Below are 21,122 nucleotides of genomic sequence, written 5' to 3' on the forward strand. Positions count from 1 at the left end.
GCCAAGGGGCATGATGCTGGGCAGCTCCGGCTGAGGCAAGGCACATGTTCTCTGCCGGGAGTCCTGGCGGGTGGGCTGGGGCCATTTGTGCCGTGTGACAACCACGGGCATCAAAAGGGAGACAGACAAAAAGCAATGAGATGTGCAGGCCTTGGAACTAAACAAACTACTCAAACATAAATCAAAAGGCAGTGGCCTTGGCCGCGGGGGACTCCTCTCTGGGGTCTGGAGGCATCCAGGTTACTTACAAAAGCAAAAGTGTGGCTGGGTGGTGGCAGGGTGATGCTGTGGTGTAGATTTGGGCTGCTCTCCAGGCATCTGACCCTTTATCTTGATGTGAACTCCTATGTTCTCATGAACCATGAGCACATTTTTATTGTTTCTGAATGACTGGAAAAAATACAAGACAGGTATCTGTATTCCTAACACTTGGGAAGGTCAGTATTAGATTTTATTATTATAAAAATTATCTTGCCCAGTGGTGAGCATATTCATCATTATCACCCTCATCTAGTCCTTCCTTGATACTCATGATGCAGGCTTAAGAATAAGCCAGTGTAAGTATAAGCCAGGCATTGTGTTAAGTACTTTACTTTGTCTTCTCATAAAACACCTATAGCAACTCTGAAAGGTAGGCACTCTTTGTTAATTTTATTTTATAAATGACAAAATTGAGGCTCTATTTTCCGGCCAAGGTTGCTCAGCTGACTGGTAAGGGGCAAAGCCTGAGTCCTAGTGCAGAGCTGCCCAACCCATAACGCGGGGACTTGCCCACTGCACTTGAATCCTCTCCGATGTTTTCTTCTCAGGGGGGACTTAGGAGGATGGTGAGTTTATGTTCATAGAAAGCAGACATCATAAGTCCGCATGTCCCTCTTAGAGTGTTGGAGCTCGGGGACTCCTCAAGAGGGCATGGCACCCCTTTGCGTTGCCCTAAAGGACACATGATGTGAGGCATAGTGCTTCGTGCTGCATGGGCCAGGGGACAGGTTTGGCACCGCCCCCACCCCCCATTCTGAGGCACACCCCCATTCTGAGGCACACCTGTGAACTGTGAGGGTGGGAAGGATGGCCGTGTTCTGTGTACGTCTCAAGCACCGATACGATCTAATGCATAATAAGCTTATTTTAAAAATAGCTGCTATTCCCCTCCCCCAGTATTTACAGAAGGAGCACATGTTCTCTGTAGCAAATTTACAATCAAAAGGAAGAAAAGTTACCCATAGTCTATCCCCCTCCAAATAATCAGAGTTAACACTTCAATATATTATATCCTAAAGTATTCTTAGTATATACATTATATACATATACATATATTTAATGATATATATTTTATATTACAGCAAACCTTTTCCCCTCACTTAGCAATAATACTGTTACTGTTCTTATCAAGTCAAATAAACATAATTTATTCAAAGCATAAAATAGCTTTTCTCTGATTATAAATGACATAAGCAGTCACTGTAAAAAGTGCAGAAGAAAGTAAAAATTATTTGAACCCTCAGCACCTGTTATTAACCACTGTCAGTGTGGCTTTATGTCATTTCAGCCTTTTTTTTAGGCATTTATATCTGTATTTTCTAAAGTTTTCAAAAGAGTAATGTAGTTAAATTGTAATGTTTTGGATTTTATCTTCTAAATACTTTCTGGTGGCTTTCTTTAAAAAACCCTGCAGGCTTGTTGAAAGTCTGGAGTCCCGCAGGGCTACGCTTCAGGCATTGGCAGCATAGAAGGGCGTCGGGTGAAGATTGTCACTCCCATCGCTCATCCCTTCAGCGTCACACCCAGGCTCCCAGCATCATCCCGGCTCCTCGGGAGGTGCAAGGTCTCCCAGGGGGATTTACCTCCATCCAACGTGGGGCCGTCTCAGCAATTCCTAGGACAGACGTGTGCTGGGAGACACCGCTGGCGCAGCTGTGCCTGGTCACTTCCCTGAGCTCACACAACATCACTGCTGTCAAAATTATGTGTTAGAACGATTAGTGGTTTTCAAAAAGTTGCGTATGTTCATGGTAAAAAGAAATCCCTTCAGAATTCAGTGCTTTGCATATCATTGACCGACTAGGAACGCTTCACTCAGGATTTGGCTTAGAGGTGGTAGGTAGATACTGAGCAGTGGCAGGCCTGGTGGCCTCCTGCAGGCCTGGCATCGGGGTGGACACAGTTAACATCTGTTGTTTAGTTTTAGTGAAAGTCCAGTTAAGAGACTTTAGATTCCTATTGGTCTCTTGAGGTATTTTGTAGTAAGGCTACTGTTAATAGGTTCTCAGAAACAATCATGTGTTTCTTAAATGGGCTTTGCGTCATACAGGCACATGCATTTGTCAAAACCTGTTGAAGGGTGCACTTCAGATTTGTGCAGTCACTGTATGTAAATTTTGTCTCTCCCCAGAAAAACTGTAACCAACTTTCCAGTGTTAGTTACTGAAACGTATGCTGGAGCATTAAGGTGATGGTACTGCTGTCTACAACTTACTTTGAGATACACGGAAACGAAAGACGACTGATGACGGAGAGATGTGGTAAAGCGGACGTAGGGAAGGGGTGGCAGTGGTCAGACCTGGGTGCTGTGTGGATGTTTACTTGTGGTTCAGCTTTTCCAGGTGACTGGAAATGTTCATAATAAAATGTTGGGGGGAAACCCAGTCATGAGGCTGTATGTGAAGGGGTTAGAGCTCAGTCTCTAGAAGTTTCTTTCTAGCTTAAGCATCCAGACTTGTGTTCTGGATAGCTGTGTGACGGGAAGACTCAGCCTCACCTAGGTTATCTATTAAATGTGGATAAAGACTAGACTTAGCACAAATCTCATTCCAGAGAAAGCTCCTAGCGCACACTGATTATGATTTCACGGTGCAAAGGAGGTGATGTTTGTGAATGAGCGACCATATGCTGAGGGCCTCCATGTGGCCGCAGTCTCATTGGTCATTTCAGGAGCAGGAGGTGACTTCACTCAGCATCACACCCGTGTGCGCTCAGGAGCTTTCACGTGGGAGATGGCTGAGGGGCCTGATGCAGGAAGCTACAGTGGCCACGTTGACTTGGCCAGAACCCGGCCCTGGCTCCGTGGTCCCCCTCGGCCGGGTGTCTCCTCTGAACTGGAAGGGCCTTCAGAGGGGGTGGAATCGGCTTTGTTGGCTCACAGTGTTCCCAGTCCAGGCTCATTCCTTTGGTCCTCAAATGGCTCCCTTTGTGACCGGCTCGGCCATCTCTTTTGGGATGATTCTGTTTTCTGCTTTAGGACACGTTTCCTGGGAAATTCTAGAGCAGCAAGATCTCCCCTCCCTACAGTCTGGTCATGTTTGTGCATCACGACAGCCTGTTCACCTCTCACCGGAGGCAAAGAGAAAGGCTGCCCTGGGGTGACAGCAGCCCCAGGGGAGGGAAGGACATTCCCTCTGCGGAGGTGCTATCTGCTTCTCGGGTCTGATATGCTGCTGGGAACCAAGGTGGAGAACAGAGTGAAAACTAGGGTGTTTCAGGAGAGTGGGATATAGAACAAATATGGCTGCGTTTTGGGGGAGAGCGTGCCGTCATGGGTCGGAGTGGACTTACATGCTGGCTTCCCAGCTACAGTGATGAGATGTAACCGTGACCGGTGTCTGTTCCCAGCCCCGTCTGCCTGGAACCCACCGCTCTTTGAGGCTGATCAGATTCTCTTCTCTTTGTGGCTCCTCTGTCCTTTGGCTGCTCTGCGTGCCCCCACACTTTCCCTTCTCACGTACGTTGTTCTAAACATTTATGCCAGCATTCAGGTTTTTCATTAATTATCTGTATCTCCTTCCTCCATTGGGTTGTAAGCTTCTGAAACGCAGTGCCCATGGCTTTTTTAATCTTTCAGTTCCCAGAGTAGCTACTCAGTAGATGTCTTCAAAGGGCGCAACATTGTTCCGCCTTGATGACCTCCCCGGACGGGGCAGGCAGAGGGCGTGGAGGTCCCGGCCCTGCTTCCCTAAGACGGCTCCGCAGGCACAGCATCCCTCACCCAGTGAGCGAGGTGATGAAGGCTGGCACAGAAAAGAACATTTAAGTATGCAAGATAAGCTGTGGATAAATGTCTACATTTATCTTACATCTTAAGCTCATTTTTATGACAACACATGATAATTGCAACAAGCATCTAAATCATTACTGAAAGATGCCCGGCCTGTGCGCCCCAGCCCCAGTGATAATTTCAGTTTAGTTTTATTAATTCATTTAGGATTCCTGGTGACTCTGTTCACAAATGAATTTATTTTTAAAAAATATTAATCATTAAGGTTTAACTGTGAGCATTTTCCCACGTTCATATATGAAGATAGACTTAATTATGGTTAATGGGTGTGTAGTAGCATATTATTTCATTGTATTATTATAGTTCATATAGAATTTATTTTCCAGTCCTGAATGTGGAAATGCTGCTGGACATTGGATTGTGTTCAGGGTTTCATGCTGTGATTGCAGTGCAGTGAAAAGCCGTGTTCTGTACGTGGCTGACTTTCATGGAGTGGATCGCTCTGCCGGGAGGTTTTCTGTGAGCTCTGCGCTCTCAGGAGCAGGAACGGGTGCCCAGTCTTGGTCCTTGATTGGCATGAGGCTCCAGAGGCTGTGAGGGATTTTGAATGTGCCCTGCATTTGGGAAGTCAGACAGATACAGGGCCTTTGTAACGGGGGTCTCCCTAAAGAGCAGAGCTGGTAAGAGAGGTTGGGGTCCTGCGGGGTGGTGTCTGAGGGCTGAGGGCCCCTGTGGGGTGGGTTCTGGGCTGAGGACCCCTGCAGGGTGGTGTCTGGGCTGAGGGCTGAGGGCCCCTGTGGGGTGGTGTATAGGCTTAGGGCTCAGGGCTCCTGCAGGGTGGGGTCTGGGATGAGGGCCCCTGTGGTGTCTGGGCTTAGGGCTGAGGGCCCCTGTGGGGTGGTGTCTGAGCTGCAGGCTGAGGGCTCAGGGCCCCTGTGGGGTGGTGTCTGGGCTGAGGGCTGAGGGCCCCTGTGGGTGGTGTCTGGGCTGCAGGCCGAGGGCTCAGGGCTCCCAGGTTTAGAGTGAGGCTGTGTCTGACTGAGCTCGTGTCCCTTGGAGAGTGTGCACCCACTGGAGTAGAGACTCTGCTGCAAAGAGAACAGCTGTGTCACCAGGGCTCAGCCACCCTGCCGAGGAGCCCTCTGAAGGACCCACCATGAGCAGCTGCAGGGTCTGCCTTGACCTCGGAAGGAGGGCCTAGGGAAGGGAGAGGTGCGGTCAGTGGACCTCCGGCGGCGGAGTGAGCACAGTCACCAGGCGGTGCAGCCGGTTCCAGACACTCGCACAGGAGAACACCCCTCACCTCGGCAGAGCCAGATCGAGGAGTTGACTTAAATAAGAGAAAATAGGGAAAAGAGAAGATTTCTAATGAAGAGGGTAGGAGACCTCAGAATGCTAGTAACATGGCTGTGAAAGTGAAAGAAACACATTTAAATCTGGGTGCAGCCAGGAAATACTTATTTTCATACATCTTATTTTCAGAGTCTTTCCTGTCAGCTCTGAAAATGAAAGCATCATGAGTTATCTTCCCATGTCAGTCCTGGCGTCTCCACGCGTCGCTTCCTCTTGTTCATCGCTGGCTGAGGTGCCGGGAGGCCCCTTTTATGTCTCTGTTATCGTGTAGCTTCCACATGCCGGCCACGCAGGCAGGGCTTGGCCCAGCCGAGCGGCTCAGCGTCTCCCAGCCTGTGCGAGCTTCCGCGCCCGCGGCCAGTCCCTGGGCCGTGACTCACTCTGGTTCTGCTTGCCTAATTGAACCTTGACTGAATGCACCTTTGGTTTGAAAATCAGAAAAAAAGAAAAGAAAAGGTCTTTTAGAGCTGGTTTTCTTTTATCCTTTCCCTTCAATTGGACCACAAAACCCTGTAGAAATGCATTGGTGTTCATAAATGCTTTTCATCTTCCACGACTGTATCCAGGGTCTGTTGAAGTTACAGATGTTACACATAGATTTTTTATTACTGTATGTCATTCATTCTTCCTGTAATCTGTATAAAAACATAGTAGAGATTTCTTCTGGAAATTTATTTTGTAAAAACTTATATGTGTCCTTTTTTTTCCCCCTGAAAAATTGTCATTTTTCAAGTGACTTCATTTTGAAAAGATTGGTTTCGTGTCTTGTGGTTGCAGTCTCACAGCATTAGAAATTCTTGGATTAGCTCTAAGCACTTGAATAAGGTCACACGGATATTGTTGCCATCAACATTGGGATTTTCTATTCTTAATCTTTCTTAATGAAATAGGTATTTTAATTTAATAGGCAAAATGTAAGATTGGTTTATTAGTATTAAACTATAGAAAGATTAAGATATTACAACTAAATTGAGCCCTTCTAGAGGTAATTTTTATCTAGCTTTAAAAATTTCATTACCAACGGAGTATTAATGGTCACAAATCTAATTAATGACACCAGTGATAGCATCAGTAAAGTAGGTTAATTTAGGAATTTTTGATAGGAACTAAAATTTTTAGAAATTACCTTGAAAACAAAAGCATGTTTTGTGTTAAGATAATATTATCTTCGTTATAATCAATAAACTGCTCATAGTGGCATTTTCCTATGGAATCAATTAGCTGCCATATTTGATAGGAAATTTAAGATTTAAAACTCCAATGAAAAGCCTTATCAATAAAGGATTTCTTAATGTGAAACAGTGTCTCCCTGGACAGCTTCCTGTTTCTCACAAACTTCCGGCGTCAAGATGAGCCTGGCTCCATCCTTGGTTTATGACTGGAAACCACTGTGTCAGGCAGGAGCCGTTGAAGTCGTGATGGGCAGCAGTCAGGTGGGGCCCGGGGTCTCTCATCTCCATTCAGCCCGGCACGTGGCCGAGGGTGGAGCAGTCGGTTCTCCTGTTCCTTATGTTTGAAATTTTCTGACTCAATGAGCCCATGTCAGACATGTTGAAAGTTGAAATAATTGTTTTAGTCTCAGAGATGCCATTGGGCATTTGGAGTCACTGCAGTATTATCTCATTCCCAGTGACATAGTCACAACTCCGGGACCCGGAATCAGTCTACAGGAGATACCACAGGAATGATGAAGAATTGTAAGTTAGGGCCTGGGGTCATAATGCAAACACAGAAGCTAGCTTATTTTCCTTGGGAAATGGGCTCGTAGGCCTCCACCCTATCATCTTATAGATGTATCTTCCTTATATTTCTTTACATTCATCTTTCTGTGGTAGCTTTTGATTCTTGGTTCACCCTCCCCTTCTCCTTGCCTTACAGTAATAGGCAAATCTGAAATACATTTTAACTTTCTCGATTAAGAATGCTATCAAACCTTATGAAAGGTGATCGCCATTCTAGAAATTATACCATGCAATTTTGCTGAAAACTGGATATTCCGATTTTGCTGCAGTCAGTGAACCATAGAAACCGGTTTCCCCAACAATTCCGGTGTTATTGACTCGAAATCGACTGTCGTCCCGTTGCCATGTCAGTGCAGATAGCGCTGCGTTTTGCATTTAGGAAAGAATTATATATTTTTTAAGAGAGCAATGCTGAAGAAAACCAGTTCGGTAATACAAGTGTTTGATCCTTCACAAAACCTTTTGCTTTATGGCCACAAACTATGTCTTGTGAACAATATGTTGCCATCTCTAAAAAGCAAAGCGAACCAGCTTTACCAAGCTTGCCAAATTAAAGGCATTTCTTATTCTCCTTAGCTTATGCTTTCCTTAATGAATTTAATGTGTGTTTTTTTTCTTTTTAGGTTTAATAATGCTTCCAAGAATGTTTATTGGCCAGCATGGGACTATTGGCAGACTATCAAAATTGCTATAACCCTGTATTTTTATAATTAAATTACAGTAGTTACACTTGTTGTGGTAAAAATGAGAGGGAAACGTTTGAGACAGCATTGTTCTAATGCACCAGTAGAGCTAAACGAGACCACGGTGTGGGTGTTTCAGTTTCTAAGTGGCGGTAAATACTGTTCTCTTAGCTGGCTCAGTATTTGAGGGTCTCTGCTATCTATCCGTAAGTTTATCAGATGTATTTTTACGTGCCTTTTCTCCTGAAACACACACATAGTGATAGTAAACGGGATCCGGCCACACCTAGTGGAGGCCAGACACGAGCACGGCAGCGTGTCGGAACCGCGCCAGGGAGGACGCAATGAAGTGCACGTGTAGCATGTTCGGGCTCCTGCTAAGCACACAGTTAACTGCGAGGATCGGAGGCAGCCAGACCCGGATGGCGCAGCCCTATGTCCAGCGCGTGCTCTCAGGGTACAGACAGGCGCCGATTAGAGAGGAGGCTTGATTCCCGGGCTCTTTTTGTCTTGTTATCTTAAAGAATGCTGAAGCCATCGTGTGCCTTCAGACAAAAACTGAGTTTCACCTATGGGATGTTCTTTTGTAATTCTCTTTGGGACCAGGGAGGTAACATTAAAAAAAAACACCTAGAAATTTGTATGAGTTTGGGGATCATTCAGATCATTAAATGAAATAGAAATAACGACATTAAGTGTAAATCGACCTGGTAAGTACTGAATGAGAAGACTAGTTACTGTTCAGTAGGATTTGGTCACTTGACTGAATTTTCAGCACCCGGAGGAAGTAACCACTGAATTGAATTGCTTCATGTGAGTTTCCCCCACGATGAGAAAAACTTGCTTTGCTTTGGGCTACTGACCTGCTGGACTGAATTGCCCTTGAGCCCAACCAGAAGAGATGATTGTAGTGAGCTTACTTTTGGCCTGGAGTGTACGTTGCAGAAGATGAACTGGGTTGTTTCCTCTGCCTTTTTCTATTTGCCTGATTGAGTATATGGCTTCGCGGTGTTTGAAGTGGTTGCTTAGACTATCAAATGGATGACATGGAGTCCTTTGACATGTGGTCACATGCTAACATGTTATTGGTAACACTTCATTGAGACGACAGTGGCTGATCTGATCACGCCTGGGTAGGGCCAGTTAACAATGCCCGATTAGACATTCTGTCTGGCTTTCAAGTTTTGCTGCTAGAAAGCTTGGAGAGGCAGCCATCTTCTTCCGGATGACAAGGCAGTGCAATACTCGTTACCCTTTTAAATGAACTTGAAGAGATCACCATTAAAATTTTGAGACAGCAGAAAGTGTTCTGCCATTTGATCTCATCAAAAGAAATGTCTTCCTATATATCTCTCTTTTGGTTAATTGCTGAAAATAATTATAATGATAATAGATATCATATTTTGGCTATTTTTTAAATGTGCCAGGTGTTGACATAAGCACGGTACCTAGTGTATTTTATTTATTTTTTTGACATCATCCTAACATATATTATCATGACCATTTTACAGACGGGCATGCTCCTTTACCTCTGAGCCTCCGTCTGCTCTTCTCCACGAAGGAAGTTATAGGCAGAGCTGGAAGTTGTCACTCGGGGTTGTTTAACTCCAGAGTCCTTGCTTATACTGCTGTTCTTTACCTCATTAGCACAAATATGCAATCATTCTTTTTACTGGTTCCCTTTCCTGGTGAGTTTCTGGTAATAAATGTCATTACAGCTTGTCTTCTACTGTCTGATAGGAACCAGTTTATTCTAAAACATGGTTGGCTGATGCTATGATGGTTCATTTCCAAGGCAGCATCAGTTGTCAGAGGGTATAGAGTGCAGCAAAGACGGAGCTATGTTTGCTTCTGAGAGAAGGTGAGCCCTGGTTTTCCGAGTGTAAGCCAGTGTAGGAGAAAGGAAGGCCAGCCAGCAGAGGCAATGAACTTGAATAAGCTCACCGCATCAGGTGGAGTAACTGTCCCATCCAATGCCTGTGGCTCCCTCTGTGGCTCCTGTTGCCTTCACGGTAAACCCTCGGTGGCTCCCTCTGTTGGAACCTTCGCGTGCTTGCCGGTGAGTCACGGCAGCGGAAGTACTAGCGGAGATAGCCAACACTTAACGCAGCTTTACGTGAATCGTGCCACAGGCCAACCATTTCTTTTTTACCATCTCCGCCCATGTGGAAATAATCCTTTTGAATCTTTACATTAAACAGAGGCAATAAATGGACTAACTGACTGTGGCAATAGTTTTTCATTAATTGTATGAGTTTTGAGGCTCTTGGGATAAAGTAATCACAGGTGTTGTCTCATTTAATTTTTTAAAACAATCTTCATCATCATTTCACAATCAAGTAAATTGAGTCTCAGAGATGTTAAGTAACTTAGCCAACATCACACAGCTGAGTAAAGGATGAAGGCCAGATCGAAACCTGAGTGCAGAGTCTAAACCTGGCGAGCTGACCAGAGCACCATGGGGCCTTAGAGAGGATTGTCAGACTTAGTTCTCTGACTTTAGACAAGTATGAGTCCCAGAGAATGCCAACTGTGGCCCGAAGGTGGGTACTGTTTGGTTGATGAAACATATTTGTTTGGGGACTGCCTTTTCTTTTTCTTCTTGACAGTGGGGAGGGGAGCGTTGCTGTCTGCTAAGGCCTTGCTCCATCCCTGGCTGCTTCACACACCTGGCTTTCCTGCCTGTACCATAGAGATACCTGGGTTAATGACTCTGGTTTAAGTGTCAGGAACAGGCAGCTCACTCTTGTGTTGAGTGCAGAACAAAGGTTCCACAACCACTTTCCATGGGGTGTTTTGTGACCCTGCCAACACTTTAAAATGATTGCTTGCTTTTAGTTTTAATCTATTTCCTCCTCCCTTACCCAACCCTGTCAATATTCAGAGCAACTGTTAGTTTCTAAGAATACAGTTATTAGTACTCTCTTTGCACCTTTCCTTTTGTAACCCAGTCTTCCCTTTGACATCTCAGGTGACTGACAGGCCGCGAGCCTCTCCGGCTGGCAGGGGGTGCCTCCGCCACGGGGAGTGTCATCACACAGTGAATTAACACCTCAGCCTGGATTTGTTTAGCACCTTGACACTCACATGCCTTGCTTTCCCTGGGGATGGTCCAGTATTAGATTAAACTGGTAGAAAAACGTAAATGTCCTCGATAAACAGACTTTGTATTTGGCGCATCGATGTTTTTTCAAGTTCGTTATTGCCTTCATTTTCAAAGTTGGTTGGGGAGAGCTTTTACCAGTTTTGGAAGTTATATGTCATTACCACTTGCTTAAAAAATAATTTAAAATTAACTACCCACTCTGAATTTTCTTTTTCAGATGCAAAAGAAATTGTTTTAAAAGCCCAGATCTTAGCTGGAGGAAGAGGAAAAGGTGTCTTCAGTAGCGGTTTGAAAGGCGGCGTTCATTTAACAAAAGAGTAAGTCTGGGCGTTTTCATCCCCGTCTGGGCCTCAGTGGTGAAGGTCTTGCTGGTGACGGACAGGAGCCCCGGTGGGAAGGTGGGTGCACGGTGGGAGCTGGGGCTGGCGCATAGAGGGAACAGCCAGGAAGACGCTGGCAGCGCCCGTTTCCTTCTGCTCCAGAAAAGCGTTTTCTTCACTTGGTGACCCGGGCTCTGTGTCTCCCCTAGACAGTCAGGTTTCATTCCAAATGCTGGCAATGACTCCATTACACATCAAATTCTGCTGCCCTAACGGCGCTCCTGTTCCAGACCTACAGCGGCTGCCTGTCACCAGGCATCCTGTCTCCTGTTTGAGACAGCCCGAGGCTCCGTCATCTGAGCCTGTCTGTGATTTTTCACAGTGATTCTTACCCTCACCTTTACCACCCCCCACCCCGTTGGCCAATACATTCCAAATTACCTGCTCTCAAGTCTCTGTTATTCAGCTCTCATCTAAAACTGTCGTGCGTTTCAGCCTTGTCTCTTTACTATGACTATAATTTATTTGGGGGGGGGGGGTAGGGGGTATCTTCCTTCCCTTTCCTTCCCTTCCCCTCTCCTCCCTAGCCCTCCTCTCCCCTCCCTTCCTTCCATTCATTTGTGTTTTTGAACAGAAAGCCCCATGGGTCCTGGGCATGGAAGGTATCCTTGCCCATGTGGACGTGAGAATTTAGTATGGACTCTGCTTTAAAATTATTTTCAACAGAGTTGATTTTCTTTCCTTTCTCTCTCTCTCTCTCTCTTAGCCCTAAAGTTGTGGGACAGTTGGCTAAACAGATGATTGGGTATAACCTGACAACGAAACAAACTCCAAAAGAAGGTGTGAAAGTAAATAAGGTAATATGAATGCTTCTGGTCATTTTCTATGTGTGTGGTAAAAAAAGGAAAGCCATATTTCAGTTTTGGCAGAATCTAATGCATTTTGGCAATGCGCCATCTTATTTTTAAACCTCATGTCATCTGTTTGATATGTAGTATGACTTTGAGGAGAAATAAAAAGTGTCTGTAATAGCAACGTTCTTTATTATGCTCCGCATGTAGTGAAAGTGGGCCTGGGCCCTGTGCAGGCCACGCCCAGCCCGGAGCACAGGGCAAGGGCCCCTCCTGTGCTGAGTCAGGGCCCAGCATGTTGGGAGGAACTGTCTGCTCCGTGGGCACAGCTCACAGGTGACGATTCCGCCGTGTGCATGCTTGGGGAAACCGAGGCAGCACATGCTGGTTTTACTTTTCAGAGAGAGTTGAGTGGACAATTTTTGACGTGACCAACAAGAAAATCACCAGCTTGTGGTTCTTGTGCCACGAGAGAGTCTGTCCTCCTCCCAAGGGGCCATGGGGCGGAGGGAGGCTGGGCGCTGAGATCTGAGCTCTCCCTCAGACAGAGCCTTGCTGATATCAGTTGTGCTCACAGAGCCGGTCCGCCCTTCTCCCCTCCCACTGCCTCTCCCGCAGGTGCCGGAACTGGTTCACATGCAAGTGTGTTGTTTTTTGTTGGCTTCGTTCAGCCTGGCACACTACGTCTATTTCCTTTTAAATCTGGCTTTGAGCCTTTACCTGTGTACCTTCTTCAACATTTGCCTGCAGAGGGCATGATTAGTATTTTTGTTTAAAAAATTTGTAGTTCTTTATGTCTAGATTGGTTTTTACATTAGAGTTTGTGGTACTTTTAAAAAGCATATAAAAATACACAAAGAACAATCACACTGTATAGATGAGCTTGAAATTAGTTTGTAGAAAAGTTCCTAAAATACTGATGATAAGTTCACTCTTGTAATTTGAATCATTGCCAGGAAACTACTAGAGTGATCTATTTTTTTTTAGTCGTTTTTTTGTTTGCCCTGATTGCAAAAGTGACTAACTTATGTAAAAATTCCAGTAGTACAGAAATAATAAAAATTAGAAGTAAAAGTTCCTCGTATTGTCATCACCCAGAAATAATTGTCATACATTATTTAGTCTTTCTTCTCTGTAAAGTGTGTCTTACCACTTTTCTATAACAATAACATTTTATATGCTTTAGGGAACATGCTTTTTTCTTTTTACTTACAGAACCTTGGACATCAGTCAGAAGTCCCAGATTATTTTAGACTCAGTTTCTTTGAGAAGTTATTCCGATACATACATACCTCTGTGCCCGTGGGGTATTTTTCTAAAGCTGCGCCTCTGTGTTAGTGGTCTGTTCCGTGGGGTAGTTAGTGCTGGTGAAGCATAGTAACCTCCATCTTGTATAAAACTGCTGTTTGAATTCTCTGCTATTGTTAGATAGTCCCTTGTTCTGTAAACTCTGTCATTTTTAGACAGTCTCTTATTCTATAAAATAACTGTTTCAGTTTGAATAATAGAAAAAGAAAGAAACTTAACTGTCTGACCTTGCAAGCTAGCCATCTAACGTAATGGACTAATACTGATAATATTCCCATATTCTTATGCCAAATGTTTGTTCTTTATGTATCCAAGATTACAAACTGTCTGTAACAATAACTCACACAGAGCCCTTTGTAAAATCTGCAGACAGAGAAGCCCGAAAGGTATAAATACAGGAAACTTCCTGTATGTGTTGCTCAGAGATTTGGAAGAGACACCTCCCTCTGGGCCTCCTAATTAATTGGCTTATTAAGGCGTCTTGTGTCTCACTCGCTGATTTACGATACAACACTGGGAGCTGAGACGCTGCGGCCAGGGGAGGAGCGCCAGCACGGAGCATGTGCTTGTCTTTCCTGACCACGGTGTGTGGCGGGAGCCAGTGCCCTGGCACTCCTCCGGCCACAGTCTGAGCAGCAAACCAAAGCCAGTTCAGCATCCAGTCAGGGTCAAGGACGTTTCAAAGCTTTCTGCACTGGGGACAGCACAGGAAGGCTGCATTGGTGGTACGCTGGTATCAGTCGCAGATGTAGCTTTTCTGAAATGTATCTAACTGAGCCTCTCCTGGGATGAGTGTTCAAGCTCCATTTCCGTTCTCTCTGTTACAATTCCTAAAATATTCCGACATCCTGGGTCATAAGATGGCATAGTAATGTAAAAAATTGGCCTTTATATACAATTTCTTCATTTATTTGTTGCTAACCATCGTCACTTTCCTGGGGAAGTTCCTAAAGACCCAGCAGGAGCGTGTGAGCCAGCGGGGTCTTCACACACAGAGCTGATGGCATCCAGAGCACGCCTGCCAACACTTAGCGGAATGAGAATAGGATTCGTGAATGACAGATGCCCTAAAGTTGTAAGGTTGTGTTGCCTCTAAGAATAGCTCCTGAAAGTCACTAAACCTGTTCATAGACGAGCTCTGTGTTAGGAAGTGAACTTTCAGTCAAATGGTCCTAGGCTATCCCAGCACCGTATGCCAAGAAGCATTTCTTATGTACTCACAAGCTACCATTTATCACAGGAGACTCGGGATGAAGGCCCTGCTCAGGCATTTTATTTTTAACTGGTCATAACTTCAATAAAAGTTTGAAAAGGAATTCTGTATCCATTACAGTGTAGCTTTTTAGATCACCATAAACGGGATGGGGCAAGAGTAGGTTCACAGTTGTAAGTACGGGAAACAGCTTAAGAATCTTGATTATTTATTAATTATTGTATTATTTTCCACACAAACCGCTGTACACCTACTTTTGCCCCACCCTGTATTTGTTGCATTTCAGGTAACTTAAAACTTAGTGTGTTTGTGGCATCTGGGTAGCTAGAATCTAATGCTACTTAACCTGCAACTTTCTTTGTGCAACATATTATTGAAGTACTTTTAGGGAAAGCAATGTAAGTATTTTTATTATTTTCACTCCTAGTACTGATTATATATGAAAGTTCTTATTTTCTTTTAAAAATCATCCAAGACATCTTTTACTATTCTTTTTGGGACTGTAAGCTGGTACAGCCTCTCTCTCGAGGGCAGTTTGAGAGTACTTTTCCATATGAAGATTCTAACACCTAGTCATTTTCCTTTTAGATACCCTATCTGCAAGGCACTCAAACAAATGAGCAAAGATACATGTACAAAAATATTCACCGAAGGAGCATTGTAGAAAAATTGAAGCCCATTTAAATGCCTGTCACTAAGGATGTGGTTAAATACATATTGACATATAAGTACATAATCACAATGGCCTGGAAAGATGTCTGAGTTGTAGTATTAAAATTAAAATCAGGAAGAAAGAAAGGCAGTGGGGCGCATGTAGTATGTCTGCATGTGCAGGGCCATTCCACGGCGACAATGCTTGCAGGTGCCCAGAAAAAAACAGACTACGAAGGTGTTGTAGTGGTTTCCCTGCTCTGGCTGCTGCGTAGCGTCGTTGCAGTTGCGCACAGCTCAGGACGCCTGGCTGCGGCAGTGATGGGGAGTGCATCCTTGCCCCCTTGCCTGCTGCCCAGTCACGTGCTGGCAGGTGATCACGTCCTCCCAGAGCAAGGGCAGCTCTCTGAGTGTCGCCGAGGTTCCCTGTGGTCTCAGGGCCATGCTGACTGCTGGGGCCGGGGTGGATGTGTGCCGCTGCTTTCATTGTCTTGTTTAGTTCCTTCTGGTGTCATTTGCATTAATTTTGAACAAGCAAATATATTTGTCATTTAAAGAAAGTAAAAATTGAAATACAAATGCAGTGAACCAAGAGACGGACCGAGGAAGCATCAAGCACGCCGGGAAAAGAATCCTTTGCCACGCAGACTGGGTTTTGCACCAGAGCGATTTGGGGAAGAGCAGTGTGGTACACGGATGTGCTGTTAGGGTCTCAAATGACAATAGCAGCTGCTCGCCGCGAGTTTTCGTGTCAGGATTCTCAAGGAAGGAAAAAGTAAGATTAAAGTGGGACAGCTCCTTGAGGCCAACCACTGCCTGTCACTTGAGCACGTTGACAGGATCAGTTAGGAGGAGGGTGAGCGTGGCGCACGCCCAGAGCAGAGCCAGCGCGTCCTGGAAGCGAAGGCACCGGGTTCAGGGGCCGATGAAGGAAGCCGTGTCACATGTGAGGCAAGTCTGTTAGATTTCCAAGTGGAAACTTGGAAATTCATCTGCCTTTCCTCCTCCCTGGCAGTTGATGGTCGCTGAAGCCTTGAACATTTCCAGGGAGACCTACTTTGCGATTCTGATGGACCGGTCCTGCAACGGCCCCGTGCTGGTGGGCAGCCCCCAGGGGGGCATGGACATCGAGGAGGTGGCAGCTTCAAGTCCAGAACTTATTTTTAAGGTATGCTTAGATTGCTGGCTACTCCGTGTTCACTGGTGGTGGTTATAGAAGCTGTTAAATATTTAATGTGGCGTCTGAGGCTGGTGGTGATGCATCTCTCTCTGGGATTTAAGGCTGGAGGATGTCAGGAGCTTTTTCTCAGTGGCCATCGGGTTGAAAGTTGGGTAGAATGGAGATATTCACTATTCAAGGTCTTTTTCTTTGCTTTCCTCGCCTCCCTCCCTTCTTCCCTCCTTCCTGCCTTTTCTTCCTTCCTTGTTCCTTTCCGCTCAGCCTGTCCCAAGAATTAAACAGTGAAAGCAGACTGTGATGCTTCCACTTCCTTTTTGTTACCTTTGCCCACTTAACAGTATTATGATTAGAAAAGCTCCAAGGAGACCAGATGTAAGCTGGAGGCTGCTTGGACGTCTTCCAGCAACATCAGTGTCAAGCAGAATCCCCGAAAGCCCAGATTCTTTGTTTCTTTCCATCCTTTACGTCTTTTTCCTTTTATTGATATTAAGATTAGTTCATAGCCCTGGCTGGTGTCACTCAGTAGTTAGATCACCGAAGGGTCACAGGTTCAGAACCCTGCCAGGGCATGTACTGGGTTTCAGGTTAAGTCCCCGAACCAGGTCAGGGCACATGCAGGAGGCAACCAAACGATGTGCCTCTCTCACATTGCTTAGTTTCTAGCTGAAAATATCTGAGGTAAAATCCCAACTAGCCAGCAAGTTTCCCGATATCTCTAAGCTTTATGTTTAAATCAGTAAAATGAAAATGGGGTAATTGCCACCCCATAGAATTGTGAGAATAAAAGGAGGTGATGTGTTCTTGGCCTACCTCAGCTGTAGTTAAAAAAAAAAAAAAAATCTAAGGGCCCTAGCTGGTTTGGCTCAATGGATAGAGCGTCAGCCTGCAGACTGAAGGGTCCCAGGTTCGAGTCCGACCAAGGGCACATGCCTGGGTTTCGGGCTCGATCCCCAGTAGGGGGCCTGCAGGAGGCAGCCAATCAATAATTCTCTCTCATCATTGATGTTTCTATCTCTTGCTCCCTCTCCCTTCCTCTCTAAAATCAATAAAAGATATTAAAAAAAATCTAAGGCCTTCTGAACTATAATTCCAGGTTTTAATTCTGGGTTCTTAGTATCAGAAAAATCACATTAAGATTTCTAGCATAAATACTCATTATTTCATTTAGAAAGTGATTTTGTTTTTCTTCAAAATTGGGACATTTATTTCTTGAACTTCTTTGTGTAAAGCATTGATAGTTTGGTTATTGGTTTTAGAATATTTTTACCAATGTTACATATTTAAGTTAACTGCCTTGCAAGTTAAATTGAGACTTTACAGGCTGACTCACATGTAGGTTTCCCCCATTATTCAAAAGTAGAGCTCGCCTGTGAAACCCTTTGTGAGCTGAAATGATGAAAAGTGAAGCAGAATTTACCTTAGGACACATCTTGCCAACAGATGCACAAGGTAGACTGAGAAAGCCCAGGTGCTCACAGACTCATTTCCCAGTGATGGAGGCTGGATGCTGGGCGAGGTCCCCGGGAAGGAGCTGGGCAGGGCCCTCTCCCTGCCCAGCATGCGCTGCCTCCATGACTGCAGCAAAACGAACACTGAACACTATTTTCACTTTTAGCCATTTTTTGAAAAAGCAGAAATCCTCTTTAGATTTTTTTTGTTAACGAAAACAGATAAAAGGGAAGGGGCAAAGCAGACTTTTGAAAAGAGTGGGATTCCTGTAATACCTAGTTGGTACGATTTAAAACAAGCCATTCCTGCCCTGGCCGGTGTGGCTCATTTGGTTGGGCATCATCCCATGCACTGAAAGGCCACTGGTTTGACCCCTAGTCAGGGCACATGTCTGTATTTGCGGGCTCGATGCCTGGCAGGAGGCGTGCAGGAGCAGCAGATCAATGTTGTGCTCTCACATTGATGTTTCTCTCTCTCTCCCTCTCCATTCCTCTTTCTCTAAAATTTGATAAAAACATTTAAAAAAACAAACAAGCCATTCCATTTATCAAGAGAATATATGAAAAAATGTTCATTTGTGAGCAGTGCCCAGTGTCTAGGAGAGAATAGCACTTTGTAAAGCTGAAGCATTCATAACTTCCATCATCGATACAGTGTTTATATCATAAACTAATATTTTATCTGTGTGACAAGCTCTAACCTTCATAGCAGTATTAGGCTGGAGAAACCTTACTTTGGAAACCTTCCAAAAGATGGCATAAAAATTAACTGACTAAATATTCGTCAGTGCCATCTGTATCATAATTAAAAGTGAAAGCTCGCATCCGATTGTCTCGTCAGCATGCCCCCAGAAGAAGTACAGCTTTTGGAAAGGTTTTTTTATAGATGGCCTGCCAATTAAAACCTACCACATCGGCAGCTGCAGGAGCCCCACTCAGAGATCTCTGGAAAGGTGCCTCACTTTCTTCTCGTTTGCAAATAAATGCGGAGCGCTGGTCTTTTGAGGTTATCTCTCACTTGACTGTCTGAATTTTGTTTATTTTATTCATCTTTTACCAGGAGCAAATTGACATTATGGAAGGGATAAAGGACAGCCAAGCTCAGCGGATGGCAGAAAATTTAGGCTTCCTTGGGCCTTTGAAAAACCAGGTACCTGCTCGATTGGAGACCATAGTGTCTGACTTGTTTCAGAAAACATTGGAGAACTTGCTTATTTGTCTTCAATTACCCAGAAACAAGATACGTTATTGTATTCTTTTTCCATTCAGTTGTTTATGATGAAGAAAATATTTCTCTGGTGTTCTAAAAGAGGATGTTTATGATGTGTGTGTGTGTATGTGTATATCTCGGCGTGTGTGTAGGTGTGATGTTTGTGTGTGTGTGTATTGCCTGCAGACATATACACTTTGTTATGAATGTTAGTCTCTGTGTTTTTTATAGCTTGCAGCTCCAGGCCATGAATTATAAACGGCAGCACAGTGATTAGAAGCACAGGCTGTATACTCAGACAGATCGGAGTTTGAATCCTACCCTGCTACCCAACACGAGAGCACATGTGTGATCCAGCCCATCTGAATGTCAGTGCATCAGATGGGGATGATGAAATTCTGAGAGGGTTATTGCAAGGACTGAGTGCACTGAGGTGTGCAAGTGCGAATTCAGTCCCCCTGACAGGTCAGTTATTATTGTTACCAGTGGCACACATAACTTGTCGGTATCCTTGCATAGCTACTAGCCATTTGAGATGAGTATTCATGGCATGAAGGTGATATTTCACTGAGAACAACTTAAAAAATGGCAATTTAGTAATTATATCTCTAAACTTCAGAGACAGACAAACTGGCCTCCGAGGTGCTGAGGCAGCGGTCCTCAACCTGTGGGTCGCGACCCCTTCGGCGTTCGAACGACCCTTTCACAGGGGTCGCCTAAGACCATCCTGCATATCAGATATTTACATTACGATTCATCACAGTAACAACATGACAGTTATGAAGTAGCAACGAAAATAATTTTATGGTTGGGTCACAACATGAGGAACTGTATTTAAAGGGCCAGAAGGTTGAGAACCGCTGTGCTGAGGGAAAGTCTGTCTTGAGCTTCACAGCCCTGCACTGCCCTTGGGGCAGCCTTACTGCTTGTGGGCATAGCCAGCTTCCTCGCCCTCAGCTAAGTCAGGAGAACTTAGTGGCTATTTTTAACTCCTTCATTACTAAGATCCTGTGTGTGTGTGTGTGTGTGTGTGTGTGTGTGTGTTTGTTTGGGTATGTGTACATGTGTGTTTTTCCCCTGGGGCTCCAGGATAATTACAGAACATTTTCTTTCATTTAGTTGGGTAGTATTCCTTCAAAAAAACAATAGATATTGCACTTTTTTCTTATCACCTTTAATTTTTCTTTTGATTGATTCTATTTCTGGATATTCAAGAGTGACAATAAGGCAAATCATAGAGAGTGAAGCAGCATAAAACTTTTAAGTGTGTGTATGTTCCAAGGCATCATTCAGAGCCACCTGAAATCTGCCAGAATGGGAGTCCTACAACTAGAGAATTAAAGAAGAAAGCACATTGAGACTGGTAGGAGGTGGGGCGGAGCGGAGGCATGGAACAGGCTGGTCCGACACCCACATGTTGTGTTTTTCTAATCTGGAGGGAATCTCAGCTATGGAGGCCTCCCATGAGGAGCAAGGGGTCCTAGGCCCATACCAGACCCCCAGCCAGGGTTTCACAGCTGGAAAGAAAGTCCCTGTAACTTTGGGCTGCAAAAGCTAACTGGGATTGTGGCTGAATGACACAGAGGCTGTGCAGACCCAGGCAGTTCCTCTTAAAGGGCTGGTGCACGACCTCACATGGACTAATTCTCTCTGAGCTCCAGCACTAGGGCAATGGCTTGGGAGGATCCAGGGACTTACAGGGAGGAACTGAATTGTCTGGCATCTGAACAAGAATTCGGGGTGGTTTCTCCCAGACAAGGGTGCTCATAGGAGTCATTGTTCCTGTGCTGAGACCTCCTTCATCGCTGAGCTGACTGGCAGCCATATCTGAGTGTCCATCAGCATGGCTCACACTGTTAGCTCCGCCCTGGCGATTCCCTGAGACACTACCCCATTCAATTTGCAGCCCCACCCAAGCTGTTTGCAGCAGCTTTTCCATGTGAATGGCCTGTTCTAGCTCAAACAAGCAGTTGCTAGAGTCAGTGTGCCTCATGCCTATAAGGGGCCCAAGACATGGCACTAGCAGCAGCCTGCCTTGCTTCACAGATTGGCCTCAGCTGGGTACT

At 45.0% G+C, this 21,122-nt stretch overlaps 1 protein-coding gene across 1 annotated transcript in view; it reads left to right on the top strand.

The window, feature by feature from the left end:
* Positions 1–21,122, top strand: part of SUCLG2 (succinate-CoA ligase GDP-forming subunit beta) — a 249,257-nt gene that overhangs the window by 125,457 nt on the left and 102,678 nt on the right. The window contains exons 3-6 of the mRNA XM_036331613.1: positions 11,093–11,192; positions 11,962–12,052; positions 16,234–16,386; positions 18,907–18,996. Of these exons, the coding sequence (XP_036187506.1) occupies positions 11,093–11,192; positions 11,962–12,052; positions 16,234–16,386; positions 18,907–18,996 (434 nt within the window). The remainder of the gene's footprint in view (positions 1–11,092; positions 11,193–11,961; positions 12,053–16,233; positions 16,387–18,906; positions 18,997–21,122) is intronic.

The sequence above is a fragment of the Myotis myotis genome, unplaced genomic scaffold (genome assembly GCF_014108235.1).
Source record: "Myotis myotis isolate mMyoMyo1 unplaced genomic scaffold, mMyoMyo1.p scaffold_m19_p_13, whole genome shotgun sequence".
NCBI classification, from domain to species: Eukaryota; Metazoa; Chordata; class Mammalia; order Chiroptera; family Vespertilionidae; genus Myotis; species Myotis myotis.